At 34.1% G+C, this 21,341-nt stretch overlaps 1 protein-coding gene across 2 annotated transcripts in view; it reads left to right on the plus strand.

Annotated features, from left to right (window-relative positions):
- Positions 1 to 6: 6 nt before the first annotated feature.
- The window catches only part of MEF2C (myocyte enhancer factor 2C), a 39,913-nt gene continuing 18,578 nt past the window's right edge, over positions 7 to 21,341 (plus strand). For both annotated transcript variants that reach the window (XM_044662880.1, XM_044662888.1), the window contains exons 1-2: positions 7 to 28; positions 2,196 to 2,243. In XM_044662880.1, coding sequence (XP_044518815.1) covers positions 2,204 to 2,243 — 40 coding nt within the window. In that variant the 5' untranslated portion in view covers positions 7 to 28; positions 2,196 to 2,203. The remainder of the gene's footprint in view (positions 29 to 2,195; positions 2,244 to 21,341) is intronic.

The raw sequence follows: 21,341 nt of genomic DNA on the forward strand, positions 1-21,341 counted from the left end.
CATCGGCCTCCAAGTGCAGGTAACACAGGTATGTAATGTCAAATATTGAATGTCAACAAATAATTTTAAGAGGTTACTTTTAGCAAAAGAGTTATGATATTTTATTTACTTTGTACTAAGACAAGGTGCCATCTCATCAATTCCAACATTACCCAAGTTATTAAGGAAAAAATCAGAAACTAAACCATTTCTAAGTTCTATGCAGCATAAATCTATTGTGTATTTATATTGGAAACTTTTGAAAGAAAGCTTTGTATAAAGCATTTTTCTATCTGCTTGGACTCATGGATCTGCATTATAAGAAATTAAGCATTTTATTCACATTTTTAAAAGTTTTTTTTCAAAAATTTTAAATAGGTAGTCCATAAAGCCTAAAGAAATACTTGCTACCTGTTGATAGTTTCTACACTTTCAATTCTTTTTTTAAAATGCATTAAAATGAATCCATATGTACATATTTCCAGTTCATAGAAATTTAATTGAATTTCACACTTGATGAAATTAAAACTAACCTTAAAATGTAAACATCTTAAAGTGCATTGTTTTTAATATGATTGTCTTAAAATGTAATGACTTCTGATTTTAAAAAATAAAATAAGAAGCAGATAGTGAGCTATCAACTATTACCTGAGGAACGAAAGTAAACCTGTCTTTTCAAAAAGAGAAATATCCACTTTTTTTGAAAGAAGAGGGGGAAAAGTAGAATTATAGTAAAGAGATCTGGACTGAGTCCACACTCTACCTCTTCTTATTTGTGGCCCCTGAGCAAGGCTAGTCTTCTTACTTAAGCTCTTTATTTACAGAATGAAGAAATTAGACTACCTAATTCCAAAGTTCCCTCTCGATTCTGAAGACAATGAGACCATGAAAACTATTATCCTACTACTTAACCCATGCAATAATCATAAGAGCAGAAATGCAGTATTACATGACAAGCATCAGCATCAGAAAGCTGGTTTTCAGACATAAGTTAACATCACACATCATACTTATTTGATGTTGTATGACTATTATGCATCTCAGTTTATCCATTTATAAAATAATTACAATAATTCTTACCCTATATATACATCACAGACTTTTGAGGAAAGCAAATTGTAAACAAAAAAGAGAATTATTATTATTATCCGTTCCATATTTTTTCCTTTGAAAATTGTAAACAAATATGGTAGAATAGACACTGGACCTGTGATTTCATCAGTTTAAAGGAACCACCTTTATTGTTACAATTTGGTATCTTCTTGGCAATTTCCAGTCTTCCAGAGTTACCTGGACACTGAGATGCTAAAGATTGCCCAGGGTCATACAAGCATGATGTGAATTTTGGTCTTCCTGGTATTGAGGTCAGAATGCCTGTTGAGGGCTTTACTTTAATTCTTTCAAACTAAACTTTACTCTGAAAATAAATTTTGCCCATATATTTTAAAATCAGCTATAACAGAGCAAATACAACATTAAGAATCATGTCTATAAATTATTAATTTAAAAATAGACAAAAACTTTTTAAAAATTTCTTATACTTGCTTCACAGGCTTTATTTGGGATGGAGGGGGTTATATGATTATGGCACAATAATCACTTCCCAATAAGTAGTCTTTCCCATAGTATCTGCCTTAGAGAAAAAAACAATTTAGCAAAACTTTAACCAAGAAAATTCATCTTCTTGTTGCTGCTGCTTTAGAGATGCCTGTGAAAGGATAAATAATGAGTAGTCAATCAGTTTGCATGGGTAGTTGATAAATTAAGGTGCCTTTAGTTTTAGGAATGTTTAGGAACATTAATTGTGTAAAGGATCCAACACCAAATGTACCATGATAAACATTGATTGATGCCTGCCTCACCAAACTATTTAATTGCCTTTGGTTTTTCTAAGATGATTGTCTTAAAGTAATTATCTTGGCAAAAAATAAAAATAAAAATACTCAGACTACCCAGATATGATTTTTGTGTAAATTTTCTTGGACAATGTCAGTAGTAAGAAAAAAAATGATCTTGGCACAATGTCAGCATAGAATGTATTTTTAATGTTTAAGCACAATGTGTCATGAAGAAACAAATATGTCAACTGTTGTATGACTTGGGGTGCTCTACAGTTTCATTATTATTTGGGGATGGGGTGTTCATGATGCTGAGGATAAAGCCTTTGTAGATTTTTTAAACCATTCCTGTTCTAATAATTTCCTCTTAATCCATAGGTGGTCTGATGGGCGGGGACCTCACAACCGGTGCAGGCACCAGTGCAGGTAATGGAGACAATTTTGTATATCCCAACCTATTTTTTGGCAGGGTTGGATATTCTTGTTATGAAGGGTTTACGGTGGCATAATTCACAAGGTAAAATGGTGGGGTTTGTGAAGATAAAAGACAAAGCCTGCCCTCCCAACTATCTCTCAGATAAATAGTGTTCTGAGGCAATTGCTTATTAAATGATGCCTTATTAATATATATATTTTATTGAATAATACCTTATTTAATGAAACTTCCAAAAGTATGCAATATATAAGCAATAGACCTGGGCATTTGCAATATAAGGTTAAATTCTAGGCATCATTGTAAGGGTGCTATTATTAAGGCATATCATTTATAGTACTGAATACTTTAGTCATGGAATACTTGAATACTCTGCTCCCAAAGAGATTCCTCAGGCCTAAAAGAAGAGAAAACATCATCTCATGTATGTGCATCATACATAATAACATAATTTATAAAATAAAACCATAGTTGTCATTAAAATGAGCATAGCTAATAAATAAGAAACGTGGAGGTGGGGGAGGTGGACTTTAGTTTTGTTTCTACACATCTGAGTCCTTTATACTGTGACCAATGTTCTCAGTAGCACATTCCATCAAGGTTCAGAATTAATTCATAATATTATGATTATTAAGATATTGATGTCATTTTTGATGCAAAGGCAAGAAGATACAGTACTTTGAAATGCCAACTGCAGTTCACCGTTGGTATAGGAAGTAACCATGGCAATTTTTCTGCAGCTGAGACTATGCTGTACGTTTTAAATTGCAGAGAGTGTGCATGAATGACATGAGGTTATGTTTGAAATGTCAGAAAAGGATTCAAGTTTATTAAAATATTCATGGATGATCTAGTTAAAATATTCTGCCAGGGTCAGATGTAATAAACAGCTGGTCATAAGAAAAAGGGATAGATTTGGGGTTTTAGCCTTTACACCCCTGAAAAAAATGCACTCAAAACATTTGTTTAACTCTATCCATTCTAGAGTGGTATTTCTCCCATCTGACTTTAGTTTTTCTCTGTCCTTCACTAGCTGACCATTGCATCCAAATCATGAACCCATAACAAGAATTTCACTTATTTGTTGAACACCATGTCCATATTATCTCCTCTCTTAAGTGAACCAAAAGTTTTCTTTTTAATTTTAACCAGGTAAATAAATTCGAATCAGAAGCAAAATTACCCATTTTCTCAAATTATCTAGTAACCTAGAATAGCAGGACTTTGTGTGTTTGATCAAATTTTGTTGAATAAACCTTGTACCAATGACACAACAAACCCAGAAAATCTTCATCTATTTTAAAAATTCATGTTTTTAGTTCAAGTATACCAAAATCTGAAGTTAGAGAGAACTAGTAGGAGCCTAAGAGACCTAAGAAATCAGGCCCAGGTTTCAAGATTATACATTTACCCTATTGGCATGATAATTAAGAACTTGTTCCCTTGTCAGTTTCAATTCAGTACCAGTCCAATAGATATAGTAGGTCCTCAAATAACAGAAAATGCTCTCAATTTTATGTTAACTCTATATGAATCATAGGTTTAGTTTTGCCACTCACTGCAAGACCATAACACAGACTCATGAATTCTATTCAATATTAAAAATTTCTAGGGAAATAGATTCTATCTTTTATTAAAGTAGCCTTATGGCTATTGGTAAATTGATCAAGATATATTTACTATATATATATATACATTTATATATATATATATATAGTAAATATATCTTGATCAACAGAAGGTGGTTCTGGCAAGAGGAAGGTACTTATTTCCTAGTTTCCAGTGGGTTGTGGTACAGCTATCATTCCTTTGGAATTTTTTCAATCAGGACTTGGAGGAGTTATAATTCCTAGGAACACCTGTTGTAGATGCCACTTAAGCTTCAGCTTAGCTATCAGGTCCTGCCCATAAACGGAGCCTTCCTCCCTTCCTTCTTATACAAGATGGGATCATATGTCTAGGCTGAATATATCTCTGTTGATTTCAGAGTGTCACATAGCACCAAGGGGAAAAGAGGCCAGCCAGAATGTCTCTAGGTTTACAGAAAGAGAAAACTCCAGCAAAATAATGAGATATCTTCTGAATTCTGAGCAGTGCCATTGAAAAAACTGGTCAGAAATAAAGATGTGAACTCTAAGATCATGGCATAGGCATCTGCAGAATTGGTTTGAAATTTTTTTTTAACTTGGTGGCTATTTTAAAATTTTATTTGAACATTATAAATCATCCCAGTATGTTTTCAAGTCCCTACAGTGGAGGGTGAGATTTCAACAAATCAAATAAGCCTTCATTGCTGAAGCCTTCTCTTAATATATCTCCACTGAATAGTGAAGTTGTTGGAGAGCAAAATATGAAGGTGCATCAACCATAATTAAATACCACCCTATTATACCAAAGCAAAAGGTCTACAAGTTGAAAAGCAACCCACAGAACATCAAAAGTAGAAAGAAGTATACAGGTCATCTAATTCAGTCTTCTCCTTTTATAAATTAGGAAACTTATTCCCAGAGAGAGGGGAAGTGACTTACCTGAGGTCACAAAGTGGTGGAACTGGGATAAGAATCCATTGTTTCTGGGATCCACTATACCACACTACTTCCCTGTCATCTGGTGTCAATTTTGGGCAACAATAATTAGGAGAATAAAGATGGCACCCTGTACCTTAAGCCCACATAGAACTAGGCTTGTTTTCCTAGCTATGATTACCCACTTAGAAGAAATTGTTTTTTGGTGCAACTTGATTGGAAAACCCCCTCATGCCTTGTTCTAGCGGGTTCAATGCCTTCTAGTTCTAAATCTGACCCTGTGAGAAGCATAAATTGTAGCATGGATTTTGCTTCTTCTAGTCACTGAATCCCATTCTTCACCTCAAACTTCTCACTCAAGCTTTCCTGACTAGATGCAATAGAATCATATAGTCTATGACTTGGAAAAAGTTTAGCAGACATTTTGTCTGCTACACCAAAGGAATTCTAATTTTAATTGTAGATCTAGTTTTTACTTAGATTCTTTTGACTTAGAGGTCACGAATAGATGGGTGTTCCAAACATTTGATCACCGATAGAATCTGACATAAGAAGAGATAAAATCCTGAAGAGAGCATCTAATCAGGAATTTTCATTTCACTGGCATTTGACATTTATATTTTCAGCCCCTTTCTGAATTGATTCACCAATCCTTTTGGTTCATGCTTAGCCATGTAAATGTAGTACAAAAGATTCTGTGTGACTATTGGTCAGGTTTCACGGTTCCAAGAGGAGTTAGTTGGCATACTGATCAAAGAACATTCTGGTCCAGATGTGAAGGACTAATATAACTGATATAAACATAGATTTGGAGTGGACCTATGATTTCAGTGGAATTAGAGAACTCCTGATGATGATACTTTCTCTCTCAATGCAGACAGATACTTTTTTACATTTTATAGTGTTAGAAAATTGTCTATACCTCTGAGAGCTCAAGCAATTTACCTTGATTCACAGAGGCAGTGTGCATCAGAGGTATACCATATTCCAAGGATTTCCTGTCTCCCAAGGCCAAGTCTCCATCCACTGGAGCCCAACTACTCTCACTTAATGTAGAATGATTTATACAGTCAAACAATTAGGATAACTGGGAACTTCCTAGACTATAGATGAAGAAAAATTGCTTTATTTAAATTGTGATTAGATACTTAGAAACTATTTTGATTTCCCAAAACTAAAAAGAAAAAAGGATGAGTATAGATCTCAGGGTAATAATAACAACAAACATTCATTCAATCATTTTGATCAATTTCAATCAATAAACATTTATTAAGCACCTATTACCTGCTATGTGCCAGGTACTGTACATTTATATAGTGATATAAAATTTGGAAAGTACTTTACATTCATAACTTCATTTGAGCCTCATGAATCCTATAAGGTAGGAACTAAGAGTATTATCCCCATTTTATAGATGAAGTCTCACAGAAATCATATGACTTGCCCATGGTCAGGTGAGAAGAGCATGTGCCATGTCAGTCACACAAAGTTGCACACATTTTCCTAATACTGCTAAAGTTCTGAGTTGAAAACCTCAACATTTTATCAAAAGTAATCCCTAAATTTGATTGCCACTGCCTTTTGAAAAATTATGTTATATTGTTGAAAGAACTATTTATTTTCATGATATGTTTGATGTAACTAAAAATGTGCTGAGAACTTATAGTTAGTAATTGTATTTAGGAGATTCAGTTAATAATTATTCATCTAAAGTACTAGTTTGAGAATCCAAGTGTCCAAGTGCCGAGTGCAAATTCCACCTCTGGCACTTAACTATATATCATGTAGAAGTCACTATCTCCCAGGACTCGAGTGTCTTCAGCTGTAAAAAGACATGGTTGGACTAAATCACTTCTGAGTTCCCTTCCAGTTCTAGTTAAGTGACACACTGATGCTATGGATGACTTACTCCTCCTGTCTCAACAACCACACTGAGAAGTAGCAGATTCTTTAATTAGTTTCTCATAGTTTGTCTGCAAAATTAAATCTACAAAGTGCTAATTTTTTGTAATACTTGATAATTAAAAGCTCTAGCTCTGGACAGCTCCCTTAATGACTCAATTCTATAGAAACAATTGCTATCACCAGAGTAGGGTTACAAATTAAGAAGGAATGCCTACTGATTTTTTTAATGTAGCTCTGTTTGCTTGCATTTTAACAAAGTTGCATAGCAGTTGGTAGAAATGAGAAAGGTGAATTTTATTAAATTAAAGATTAAAATAACTAGTGTTCTAAGTGATTTCCAGATCCGTGATTGTAACAAAAATGAGTAATGATCCTATAGAGAGAACTTAAGAGTATTTTATAATCCAAAATAATTTGACACTAAGGCAAGAAATGTAATATTTGATAATCTAATATCTATATGTTAATCTAATATCTAAATGTTAATTGCTTACATTACATTTATTTTATAAATGTAATATAATAGTATAGAAAAGAAAATAATTTATAGAAAAGAAAAATCCATTGTTTTATTTAATGTTTTCTAGCCATTTTATGCATTTGGGTACTGGTACTGTCATTTCTTAAATGTTTAATCAATATCATATTAAATAGCCACTTAACAGCAAGAAGGATAATACAGAAGGGAAAAAATTGAATTCTAGGTTTTAGTTCCAACTATGCCACTTCAACTGCTACTCCATTGCAAAACTCCTCATTCCAATCTAATACACATTTATTTAGTATCTACTATGTGCTAGGCACCATGTTAAGTTCTGAGATACAATTAAGAAAGAGGAAGACATTCCTGACCCTTCAAGGAGCTTAAGAAGTAATTTTGTTGTTGTTGTTGAATTATGTCTGACTCTTCATTGCCGCATATGGGATTTTCTTGGCAGAGATACGAGAGTTGTCTGCCATTTCCTTCTCCAGCTCATTTTACAGATGAGGAAATTGAAGTAAATAGGGTTAAGTGACTTGCCCAGGGTCTCACAGCTAGTAAATGCCTGAGGCAGGATTTGAACTCAGAAAGATGAGTCTTCCTGTCTCAGGGACTAGATCTCTCCATCTTCTGTGCTTCCTGCCTTCCCAAAAAGGACTTTAGAGTTCATCAAATCCAAGGAGATAATCACCTGCAGGGCAGAAACATTGTCGTAAAGGAAATTTCTTCCTAGCAAATCATTTAAGTCTTCAGAACCTTAATTTCCTCAACCATGAATTGGGGATAGTTGTACTACTGATTTATCCTTGTAAAGTATAAAGAAATATATAAATATCAACTTTATAGAGAACCTCAAATGAGGAAATTCTCTCAAACAGAACAGGTTGGCATGCCCTTTGCAACACTCATAGAGTTGCCTTGATCACTGAGAAGTTAAGGAACTTGCCTTTAATCACATTATTAATTTGCAAAAAATAATAAAATTATTACAGCTAAAATATAATTTTATTATTATTTTATTTGCTTAAGGCCATATAACTAATAACGCCAGATTTGAGTGCAAAACACAGATTTCTTGAAGCTCAGTTTGCCTTAAAATCATGACACTGTTTTAGTAAGCCTTTGCTTTTAAAGATAAATATAAATATTGTCTGTCTTTATCTCCTTTTTAAATAATACACAGAAGCACCTATAGAGCCCTCAATAGGAAATCATAAGAGTTGGTCAACTGGTCATGGGATTAGCCTACTAGAGTCATGTACTTTTAATCACATGTAAGGATAAAAAATGTTATATATTTGTTACACTCCAAAATTGTACAAATTTAGATTAAAATGCTCAAGAAAAAAAATTAGCTATAATTTTGTCACATCTAAATGAGAAAATGACTTCTAATTGCTAATACCAGGACATAATTGTGTGTGTATATTGCTTCCACAAAGGTCTTTGGTGGAAAATGAAAACTGAAAAAAAGAAGTCATTTAGATCAGTAGTTGAATCTGTTACTTTGTTAGCTTGGATTATTCTCAGCAATAACCCTGAAGTCATCTACAATTTTACCTTGGGAGCCAACCCAAGACATAAATAACACCCAGGAAGACTGCTTGCTTTTTCTTATTATTATTATCCTGTGCAATTAAATATGAGTGATATTTTTAACTAAAGCCAAGGTTATCTCAGGATTGTCAGGGAAAAAATTATTTTGTCATCTTTCTGGATACCCCTACAACATATGATATGTGGCTGCTACCAGCAAAGTTAGCATTCACATCCCATTTATGATAGCTCTCAAATTATAAGTATAGCACCTTTCTCCAGAGATTTCTATTTGGGATATTGGGGAGCAGAGAGTGGGAAGATCAATAACTCAAAGGGCCAGGTTATTCTATTGTGAAGTCACTGTTCTTTCTACATTTGATGCCAAAGTAAATGATAAATAATATGTTACATGTTCACTTAGAGATATAAGGAGTTTCCATTTTTAAGGAAAGTACATGCATTTAAAAGACTGATGAGTATTGCAAATTCTCACTTGCTAGAAAGTTTTTTAAGACTCTAATAACATAGATGTTTATATAAATTCATGTTATGCATGTTCTGTTTTCACCCTAAACAATGACTTCCAAAGTTCCTTATAATTTTTTCTTAATATGCTTGACCAAATAATTTCAAGAATGTGATTCTCCATTCCAGTGCATTTACTTAATATGAATGTGGTTAGTGGTAAAATTGGGCTTCAATTGCTCTAATTGACTGCTGTGTTTTTTATTGTTTCAAAATTCATACAATCAACATATTTCTGTCAACTATCAGTACACCTCTTTTTGTGTGTTTCTCTATTTCCTAATTTTTCATTTCAGCATTATATCATTTACCTTTGGGCAAATATTAAAAGAAAGGCATTTTAAATATTATAACCAGCATGAGTTTGTGCATTATGGCAAACTCTCTTCTTCTGGAAATCAAACTCTCCATATGAAGGACTATCTTACATGGGCCTTTCAGTTCTCTTCCAGCGATGTAATTTGCTGATGTAATGAAGCTCTTCTCACTCTTTCCAATTACTTACTTTTTACTAATAGTCTCACAGGCTATTAAGTTAGAATTTGAAACCCAAGAATATCTAAAGAGATGGTATATTTTATATTCAGAAATGAATGCTAGAAGATCATTAGAAACTTCAAATTAAGGGAAATGAAATCTATGTCTATATGGTGTCAAAAGCTTGGGGAGCAGAGGAGGATAAAAGCAAAAAATTCAATTAATCATCTGGATGTTTTGTCTATAAGATGTTAAACATCCAGATACTTAGCCTTGCATGGAAAAAAACATCCAGATGACTGAGTTTTTTTTTCATTTTTCATCCAGATGTTTTGGTACCAGCCTATTAATAGTTAGGAGATTGGATTCATTTGGTATTGCCACAATTTAGTTATATTAATTAAACAAAACTCAATCTTCCTCCCATTTTTTCTCAACCTAATATTCCCCCTGAAATAAAATGAGTATAAATATTTAACACTAACACCAGCTGAGGAAAGAGAACTAACAAACTGATTTTTGTAAAGTTGAATAAAAACTTACATGTAGAACCCTAGTGCATTCTTCCTGGGAATTTTTTAAACACACACACACACACACACACACACACACACACACACACACACACAAACACACACACATGCATGCATGCACTAATTTGCTAAGAAAAAAGGGGGGGATAGTTTTTTGGTCATCATGTAGTTTTGCAAATGTTTAAATAATTTATTTTAGATTTTCATATAAGTCAAGGAAGATGATAAAATATATTTGCAGCTCACTATTGTTAACTGTATAAAGCCAGTCACATTATATATTCCATACATATTCTTACCTGCTGAACACAAATTTTACTACTTAACATGCTTCGGGTCACTGAGGAAAGGAATTAGGGACAGAAGAAGAGGAAGAGTATGAGAAAGATATTTTGTAACAAGGTCAAGGGAAGGAGAATGGATGTCTGAACTATTGAGATATGCCTTCCTCATCATTTTTTGGAGGGGCTTAGCCTCAGGGTCAGAACATACAATGTACAGTCAGATATGCAAATCTTGACAAGTTTGCCAGTGTTCATCATTTGTCTGAGCGAATGCCAGCACACAGTGGCTGAATTAAAGAGATACTTACAATAATGATAGCAAGTCCTCATGTATAATGAAGATGGCTATATGTATATATTTGAATGTGACCATTGTAAAGGAATTTTTCTTAATCATTTGTATTAATTGAACGACACCGAGAACTACAAAATTTGAGTCATGATATAAAAAGATGTCACAATTCTCTTGGCAAAATGTTTCTGAAATATGATTTTGGAATGCATTGGAATGAGAAGCACTTTACAAAATAATGTTGTTCCATGGTATAGATAATTATTAAAGTGGGGAGTGGCTAGTTGGTAACACTGTAAATACAGAAGCTTTATCAGTCTTTATATCCTTATTTCTTCTGCTTGCCACTCAAAACAATTTGCAACAAATATTGTTTTGATTTCTGTAGACTTCCCATACATTTGTGGCAGTTGTGTAAATATTAAAAAGGCAAGCAATTATTATTTCTCTAATCTGTGCCACATCCTCACTCCAATTTACACTGTCTCAATATTTTTATTTGTAAAAATGATTAAGGAAATAAGCGGTCATGTCAATAATGAAAAACATCCTGCATTGCTAGTAAGGTGAGAGGCCCAAAATCACAAATAATAAGCAATTAAGGAGATCTTAAAATCTATCATTCATCATTAAGTGGAGTTTTGAGTGATAGTAAATGTTTAATTTCATCTTCATGAAGCAATTAAAACATTCCTTCAGTAATCTACTGCCAAAAACAATAGCTCCAAGTTATATTTTGTGTACATGTATGTTGTGGTAGCATCACATTGTCAATTTTGTCTTTATGCTGCAAGCTGCATCTTTATTCAGAGATAGAAAATATATGGATGCATTACAAATCAGAAAACATCTGGACTTCATGCTTACTCTTGAATATTGAAGAATATAGTTTAGGTTTCCTCGATCTTGGAATGCAGCATTATGTATCTGCTCCAGGGTAGGAAAAGAAAAGAAAGAAATCAGGGCACGCATTTAAATTCTTCTTGCCAAAAAATCCAAAATTAGTGCATTGGAGCATTAACAAATCAAAGCTCTGAACCCCTACCAAGTGTAATATGCAATCTATCTCTTTAACAGGGCTTCTCAGTTACTATTTCATAGGCTTCACTAGCTGGCCTCAGCAACTACAAATTAATATGCTCCACTAGTGATAGTTGTATCCATTGCCTAAAATGCTAAGCAAAACTGGGTACAAACTAGTTTGCACCATTTTATCCTTTCTACGCAAAGTTCCAATTCAGGTTAAAAATACATCATGGAACAACAACCACCACCAAAAACAACAGCAGCAGCAGCAACAACAAAAAGGCATTACAATGACTTTCCTGGGTTTTATGGCAGATATGCATTTCACTACTCTGAAAGAAGCAATGTACTGTCAGAAAATGAAGAAAAGGAAGCCACGCATATTTTGGATCCAGTAGAGATAGTGTATGTTGTATGTTTAGGGTAGAGTTCCTTCTCTGAAGACTGTTCATTTCATGAAAGACCACTAAACAAAACAAGACTGGGAAATATTCAGAAACAAGCGTCCCAGACAGAATTCATGTGACACCAGCATAGCTTCCAGCATGACATGGTCAAGCAGGTCCAGAAATATCTTTTTAGATTGTCTGCTGCCCTCTAACTGGTATATCTAAGAATAGTTTCTTGGCTTTGGTATAGTCTTGGGTTCCCTCCCCCCTCTCCCGAGAATAGACCACAGCAGTCACTGAGGTTTTGCAAGGGTTTTCTTTGTAGGCTAACCTTATACATTATCATTTCCATGGGGAAAACAAAGAAAGGGTGGAGACCTCCTTTTTATGTTAAGAATCTATAATCAGAAGACTTTAGCTGCACATGAACCTTGAATCTCACTTTCTTGCTCCTTTTGCATTGGGAGCCCATGTAATTTTTCAAATAAAAGTCAGTTAACATCTAAAAAGAAATCCAGAATTTCTATATTTTTGACCCTACCTGTTTCATGGTTGTCTTTTCCCCTAATGCTCTTTCATGAAAAAGATCTAATTTTTTCAAAAAAACATTAGTGATTCAGAACAGCTGAAGAAGTGGATATATTGCCTGGAGCTTTAAAAAGGTTTTCAGGCAGTCAGGATGACTGATATGAATATAAGAATATAGACTTCATTTTCACAATATTTTTTCTCCTGATAAATTCAAAATAAGATTGTCTTTTCCAACATTGTGATATCTTGCATAAGCATGTTTATGGCATACTATATAATTGAGGAACAGTCATATAAAAAATAGTTTTAATTTTAATTTTAGATATAAAATACAAAGCAGACCTTGGGCTTTTACCCACCCCCTGGCAACCTGACTTCTCCTTTCAAAATTACAAGTGTACAAAATGCATTTCCATATTATAGTGCTATTATTTTTGTCTAAACCCCAAGATGAATGTCAGTGAGATGTAAATGTTTTAAAATTATTCTAATAAAAAAAATAAAAATTTAATAGAGGAAAACATTTTGCTGAAGTGAAAACAAACAAATCAATACCATTAGATGTTCAGCTATAAGAAACATAATGCTTTCCTGCATTAGAGCAATTTGCTCCCAAATTCCCAAAAATCAGATGCCATTAACAAATTACTAAACAGAACAAATTATGTACACCTCTATAGATTAGAAATGGTTGTTGCTCACTGAGAGCGGATACCATAAAACTCCTCAAAGCTCAGCTGTACTGACTGCAGAGTGGTTCTGGTAAAAGCGGATACTTTAAATTGACAATAAATGGATAATCATCTTTACCCTTTGAATCTATTATAGGGGAGAAGGTTATTGACAAAATTATGATGAAATCTAACTTTAGAATCATGCCATTTTAAATAACTTCTCCAAATATTAGACAATTGTTCCAGCGTCCAACTTTTCTGAAATGTCATTTGCATATTTCCATGTACAATTCAGGAGAACAGAGAAACCATCCCAAATTCTCAGGCTTGTTTATGAGGGTTTTCTATGGCTTCCAGTTGATCTGATTTTCCCAGAGCAGTTTTCCTTATTTTTGTCTATCCACAAAGATGTCTACTTCAAGCCAGATTCCTAGTCATAATTATTTTCCTTGTTCAGATGAAAATAAAGTACCTTATTTAAACCATGAAAGTATTCAAATATTCAATATCTCATCCATGTGGATGTTCTCTCTAAACATTCAGATTGTAACCCATTAAACAAAGAACTATGCGGGCAATTGAAGAAAACACTAAATCTGAGGTGCCCAAATATCCAGATTACCTCAGTTTATTATATTACTTGGGGTCAGTTTTCCCCTTACTGTCCTTCATATATGCTAAGTTCCAGTCGGACTTAGCTGTTTGATACATACCATATGTAACATATGAACAAGCTCTCCTCTAAGCCTTCAATGCTCCATTTCCCTCTACTTGTTAACATTCTTAACCTTCCTCTGGACTCAAGTGCCAACATGAAGCCTTTCTTAATCTCTCTTCCCTAACCAAATCTGTTCATATGCCCCAAATTACTTAAGATTTCCTTTCAAATTTTATCTTAAATTTAAAGTTTGCATTGACTTAACTTTTTTTCTACCCTATCTCCTTGTAGAATATAAAAGGATGGGGGATTATTTTGTTTTTATCTTTATCTCCAGAGTCCTGGCACATGACTGCTACGTAGTAGGTGCTTAGTAATCAGTCATCATTTATTAACCTAATAAAAATTTTAATGAGTGTAAAATGAATATCTAGTTCAACTTTCTAAATCATTTTAGTCTTAGAAAAACATATGACCTTCCTGTATGTCACATTCTGTCATTTGCCTATTAAGCAAATAATAGAATAGAAATAATAGCATTTCTAAAATGAGGTCAGACTGGTATTGGAAACTATGCATTCTTCAAATCCAGATCATGTTGGAGTCTTCCAAAGAAATGAAAAATAATTTTTAATTTAGCCTCTCTCTGATTCTGAGAACTACTGTTGCAAGGTCTTGCTCTAACAGATTCCAAGCATGAATAACCATTTGTTAACACTGCCTAAACTCATTTCCTACATTTACTAAAGAGATGAAATAAGTGGTAACTTGAATTATATAATTTAAGATCTAGGAAGTCGTTGTATTTCTTCTGGACCAGGCCATCCATTTTATAGATGAAGAAATTGAAGCTTCAGGAGGTTGAATGATTTTATGTACAGTCCCATAGATCTGCAGTTAGATCACAAAATGCAGTATTCTTTCCACCACGCCATGTAACTCACCTTCCATCTATTGGCAGCTATCAAAAACCGTTATTAAATCTGTCTTGAGGTGGGCATAGCATATACCAACAATCAACTCTGTTAATATGAAATGATAAGATGCCATCTCACTTTAAAAAATGTTTCCTTTTCATTGGTGAATATCTTGGGTCTCCCCTTTGGCTTTAATTCTACCACTAGTAGTTAGCCAAGGTAATGTACTGTGAAATGATGAACAGATGCAACTCATGAAAAAGAATCTTCAATTAATTCTACATAAACAAATAGAGTAGGTGGGCATTTGCATGATTTCATATCTTAAAACATTATAAAGCTAATAGCCATTTCGTCTCAGTGGTGGACCATGGAGTCTATTTTGCCTCACATACATATTCATTACCTGAAATAGAAATTCTGAACAAATATCAACAATAGAAATACCTAAATCCTAAAATTATTAAATGCTGGAGGGTTGTTGTTTTCCTGTATAAAATTCACCTCTTGGTTTTAGTGTAACAGTTGCCATTTTAAATTCTGTACACAATTCACATCATGCCATATAGCTCTCCCTAGGAAAAGGGTTCTTAGCTTTCTTGGATCTCTTGGACTCCTTTGTCAGTCTGGTGAAGTCTGTGCATTCCTCAGAATAATGTTAAATGCATAAAATAAAATACATTAGATGACAATGGAAAGCAATAATATTGAAATGCAGTTATCAATTTTTATTTTTTTAAGTTCATAGACTCTAGTTTGAAAACCCCTGTCCTAGGAGAAAGAAGCTTATGAAAAGCACTTCCACTTACCCAGAAAAATTAAATTCCAAATATGCTTCTCTCAGGAATATTTGCAAAATCCAAGCCTCTTTATGAGAGCATAAAGACATATATGACAAAAACCTATGACCAGATGATGCCAATCATGTGGGAAAGATCATGGGACAATAGGAGCTCTGCCTCCAGAGTCAGAGGACCTAGGCTTCAGAACCCTCTGATGCTTTCTACCTGTATAACCTTGACTCAGACTCCCAAGGCCATAGTTTATTGGTCTCTGAGAGGAAGGGGCTGGACTGGATGGCATCTCAAGTAACTTCCAACTTTAGATCTATGAGCCTGTGATCCCAAGAAACACAGACACACTAAAAGTGATTCAGAATCCTTTCTGCCAAGAGATATTTTTGAATTAAGAATCTCCTATAAGCCTGACCCTAATCTGTGGGAGAAATCTTAAAAAAAAAAAAAAAAAAAAAACTTGTTTGGCAAACCAAAAAAAATGCTGGATGAGAAAGAAATGTGCCCAAAGAATTTGATAATAATCTATTAAGTCCCTATTGTGTGTTTTGTGTTGTTCTGGGTACTAAAGAAGATGCAAAAGGAATTTTAGAATTGGCACCTATTCTCAGGGAGCTTACTTCTGAATTCATTTACCAAAAACAATTGTATAACAATTGTGTACAATAGGAATTCATATAAAGGAGAGAAATTCATAGAATCCAAGGATCAAGAGTTAGAAGGAACTTTTGAGAACAACTTATTTTATAGATGAAGGGACTGAAGTCCAGGGACGTTAAGTGATTTGCCCATAGTTAAGAGTCAGATTTTAGATTTAAATCAAGACCTCCAACTTCTCCCCAGTACTAAAGGTTTAATGAAGATAAGATTTGAGATGATCCTTAAAGAATGGGTAAGATTTCAATAGAAGAAAGTTATTTCAAGAAAAGAAGTTGGACAATTATGTCAGGTCAACAAGCATTTGTTAACCACTTAATATATGTCAGATACTGTGCTGAGATCTGGGAATACAAACACAATTGTAAAGACAGTTACTACCCTCAAAGAGCTTATATTCTGATTGGGAAAGGTGACACATAAAAAGAAGCTGGGGAAGGGGGAGAACAAGCACATGGGGGGTGATGGAAAATGTTTGGAAAATTGAGAAGAAACAAAGACATGGCTGGTCTACTTTTGCTTTAAATGGAAATTCTAAGAGGAACTGGCCAAACAGGATGGGCCTAAAAGGGTAACATGTACTTCCAGTGTGAGAAACCTAAGAGTGGAGTGAAATTCCAGGCTAAAGAGGTTTCTGTGACATGACAGAGAAAGTCCAGAGAGTCCAGAGTGGAGCATGGAGTAGGACAGGTCAGATAGGGAAAGATTATAGTTGGCTTTGGAATTCAGGCAGAGGTATTCTAGTTCCACTGGTTCATGATAGATGGTAGAGGGTAAATATTCAGATCCCAGGTAGTAGATGAACTATTGTTAGTTCTTAAGCATGAGCTACCATAGTAAAAGCTTGGCTCAGGAGTACTTATCTGATTCCCCTGGCAGAGGTAGAAGAATAATGGGAAATGAAGAAGCTGGAGGCAGGGAGACCATGCAGAGCACAATGCTCTACTCAGAATAGGTGCTTATTATATATTTACTAAATTAAATAGAAGACTGAGATGAAAATCTAGGAATAAGGAAATAAGAACAATGGCAGCGATTCATCTAGAGAGAAAAATAAATCCAGGAAATATTTTGGATGAAAAATAATTGAGCTTGGTAATAATCATTGATTATAAAGAAAGATGCAAGGGCAGCTAGATGGCTCAATGGATGGAGGGCCAGGAGAAGAGATAGTGGATCCTGGGCTCAGATCTAGCCTCAGACCCTTCCTAGCTGTGTGACCCTCAGCAAGTCACTTAACTCCAATTGCCTAGCCTTTACCTCTCTACTGCCTTGGAACCAATAGTATCGATTCTAAGACAAAGGTAAGGGTTTAAAGAGATGAATGATACAGAGGATGAAGTAAGAGATGATCCCAAAGCTTTTCTTTCTTGGAAAATTTGAAGAGCTCTGATAACCCTGACAGGGACTCTCCAAAGTTCAGAAAGATCAAAGTAACTTCCATTTTTGAGGCCCCTATTTTTTTTTAATGAAAATACATGAAAACAAAATCAGGCATCAAAAAAGGGACAAATTGAAATTTTTATTTACCAAAAGATTTTCTAGCCTTTTTTTTACGTAAATATGCTGACTAAATGGGGGGAAATGCGCAGCTTTTATGCATTGCCATTACTGATATGAAGCATTTACTCTTACGGTGATTGCTTAGCTACTCAATTGGAAGCCTCCTTTTAGATTGAGGCCAAGGGAAAATGGCCTTATTGGCCTCCACGATGGAGAGAAATACTTTTTGTTTGCTGGTTTTATATCCTTGTACTTGTAACCAAGGGCTGTGGAACAGACAAGAAGCAAATAAAAAAAAAACTCTAATAATAATGCCAGGCATTTCAAGTAAGTCTAAATTTCAGTTTAAGAACTTTGAGCTGGAAAGAAGCTCCCTGCTCAATTGAGCTCTGTGAGACAAGGAGCAAATGTGCCCCTCATAACATCCTTAGCCAGGAATATGTTCTTTGAATTTACAGCTTCTTAAAATAGGAAGCAACTTTAAAAAAAAAAAAGAAGGAAAAAAAAGAAACAAGTATTTGCAAGTTAACTTTGCAGAAAAAAAATAATTTTTCTCCTGAGCTGTACATTTCAAGTTCCATGAATTTGCACAAATTTTATTGTGACTATTTTAGAAACTTGAATGCCTAGCTTTCTTTTTATTTTTATTATGAATAAATTATATTGGCATTCCCTAAATTATTTTATTTGGAGAAATAATTTTTAATCAAAAGAAATTCTAAAATGAACTGGTTGTAAAATTCATCTGGTCTTCATTTTCTTATAATCTATAATCAGGAAATCCATTCATTCATGCTATATAATTTTTGTCCTTTCAAGTGGTTAGCAGAATGTGACATTCTGAATGCAGTCACATCTAAATTGATAATGGTCTAGGCGGAGGGTAATTTTAAAGTATAGGGTGAAGAAAAGGTTTAATCTGTATATTAGAAGGTTTTGAGGGTAAGATTTTTGCCTTTTTGCTGTATGTCTGTGTGTGTGAGAGAGTGTGTGTGCGTGCATGTGTGGACACCCTTTTGTTTATGATGGTTTGTGGGGTTTGGGGTCTCGAAATGTAAATGGGCCCATTTTCTTTGGTGAATTTACCTTAAGGTGGGACAACTGCTTCAAAGCTGGCCACAGCTTTCTGAGTAAGGAGGAGGATGCGGTTTTTGAGCTGGCTTAAATGTAGGCTCTCCTTAGCTATAAACCACACGCATGTATTCATCATTGATTTTCAAATGATAGGTTTCTATATCACTGGTTTAGGATCCACAGCTTTGCATTCCTGAATCTATATTATGCCAAAAGAATAACAATTTGGTGGCTGGAAACAGAAATGGTTATTATATGGCTCCAAAATGCTAGCTGGCATAATATGCCAAAAACAGCAGGAATCAACTAGTAAAAAGCAGATTGTAGTAGTTCTTAAAAATAACATTATGCTCTAAAAATATAAATCGAAAAGTGTCATCATTGCTCCAAATATTTTACATCAGCAGGTAAATGCATCAGAATAGGTGACCAAAGTTTTAGAATGGTATGGTTCTAAATAATGGAAGACACACCATTTAGTTTTGTATATTATCCACAGAAAACTAAAATAGTTTATTTTTTAAATACTCATTTTTTATATCTTCTGCTGTCCAAATTTGAAGTTGTTGGTTTTTGTTTGTTTGTTTTTTAATTGGGCAAAGAAAATGGGAGTTTTGCTGGAATTTCTCAAAAAGTTTACTATATAAAGAGTTGGGGGGGGGGAACAATTTATTGCATAGCCACTCTGAAGCATTTCCATTTTCTCACACTGGGCCAGTACTTGTCATATCATAGGACAACACATTTCACAAGGCGGTTTTACTTCCTTTTAGCAAAATAGCTCCTGTATGCAAACCAAAGCAGTATCAGCACAGAACAAGCCTAGGCTTCCATTTCTTCTGAACTATTCAAGCTTCACTGCACTACTTAACTGACTTTTTTTTCATTCTTTTGAAATTACCCAGCTAATTTTCCATTTGATTGTTTACTTTAACCAGATTTCACATGGGGTTTAATAGCTGAGTGACACATGTTCAGTGTATCAGTATGAATTTCAATTGACAAGAATGTACAATGCAAAATTTATCTTGGATTTCATTTTACATCTTCCTTAGTAAATTCGATTAAAATTTAACAATCAGATTCACAACTGTTATTCACTAAGAAACTTCAAATGTAGAATTTTTGTAGACTTTATTAAGGAATGACCTTGCATCCCACATTTTTAGACAAACATGTATTTTGTTTTTTATTGATCTCAGTGAGATAGTTACAATAAAAATGTAGATAGTTTTTCTCCATAACTCCTATGAATTGTTAAGAACAGAAAAATGTTGGGCATTTTCGTTATTTCCTGGCTAGCTTTAAAGACCTAAAATAATCATCTGGAAGTTTTGTTTCAGTGGGCTTGTTTATGTTTAGGAGTTGTTCACTGGGGTTTTTTCCCCCTAGTAACTTGAAGAATTCCAATTTAAAATGCAAATGACCCATTTAATCTTGTGGTAGATATGTTCTTTTGTGGGTATGCAGCCAATTTAATCTTGCATAAAATAAAACAGGTAAACAAATATTGGGAAAAGACTGAACATGCTTTCTGTAGTCTCTTTCAAATATTTTCCAGTTCAAGACATACAGAAATATACTCTTCTTTGTCTTTCCCACTGTTATAGGGTCCAAGACTATATGACCTTGTACCCTTGCTCTAGCAGTGTTCTCCTAATTGATTACCCTCAGTTCTATTCTCTTTCTCTTCTAATTTATCTTAATGCCTACTGTCAGAGTAATCATACTTTTTAACTATTACTATTTCTTCTGTACCTTCAGTCATTCCCATTAGCTACAGAACAAAGTCCAGAATTTTTTTTGTTAGACCATGCATATTTATTAAAAGGATTTTTTTTCTTTTTTTTTGAGGAGTGGAAGAGTAGGGGAATGAAGGAGGTGGGCAGAAGAGAAACAAATGCTTGTTAATTGAAAACAAAATTTTATTTTAAAAAATAATTAAGTCCAGATTCCTGACACTTATAATATAGCCTGACACTTAAAACATCACAGAATTTAGAATTGGAAGGGATTCAGCAACCATCAAATCTATCCCATAGCAATTCAAGGTCTTCTATGAACTAGCCACAAATATAACATGGTAAAATGGAAAGAGCAAGAGTCTCTCTGTGGGTCTCAGTTTGTCATATGTAAAATAGATATTTCCTAAGGTCTCTTCCATCTTAAACCTGGACTCTTGTGATTATGCCTCTCCAACATTATTTCCCCTTCTCCAACAAACCATTATACGTAGACCAGTCTCTAATAGAAATTGTCTATGGGCATTACTAATAACGTCTTTACTCACCCCTTTCTCCTACCTGT

This window comes from Gracilinanus agilis, chromosome 1 (genome assembly GCF_016433145.1).
Source record: "Gracilinanus agilis isolate LMUSP501 chromosome 1, AgileGrace, whole genome shotgun sequence".
NCBI lineage: Eukaryota > Metazoa > Chordata > Mammalia > Didelphimorphia > Didelphidae > Gracilinanus > Gracilinanus agilis.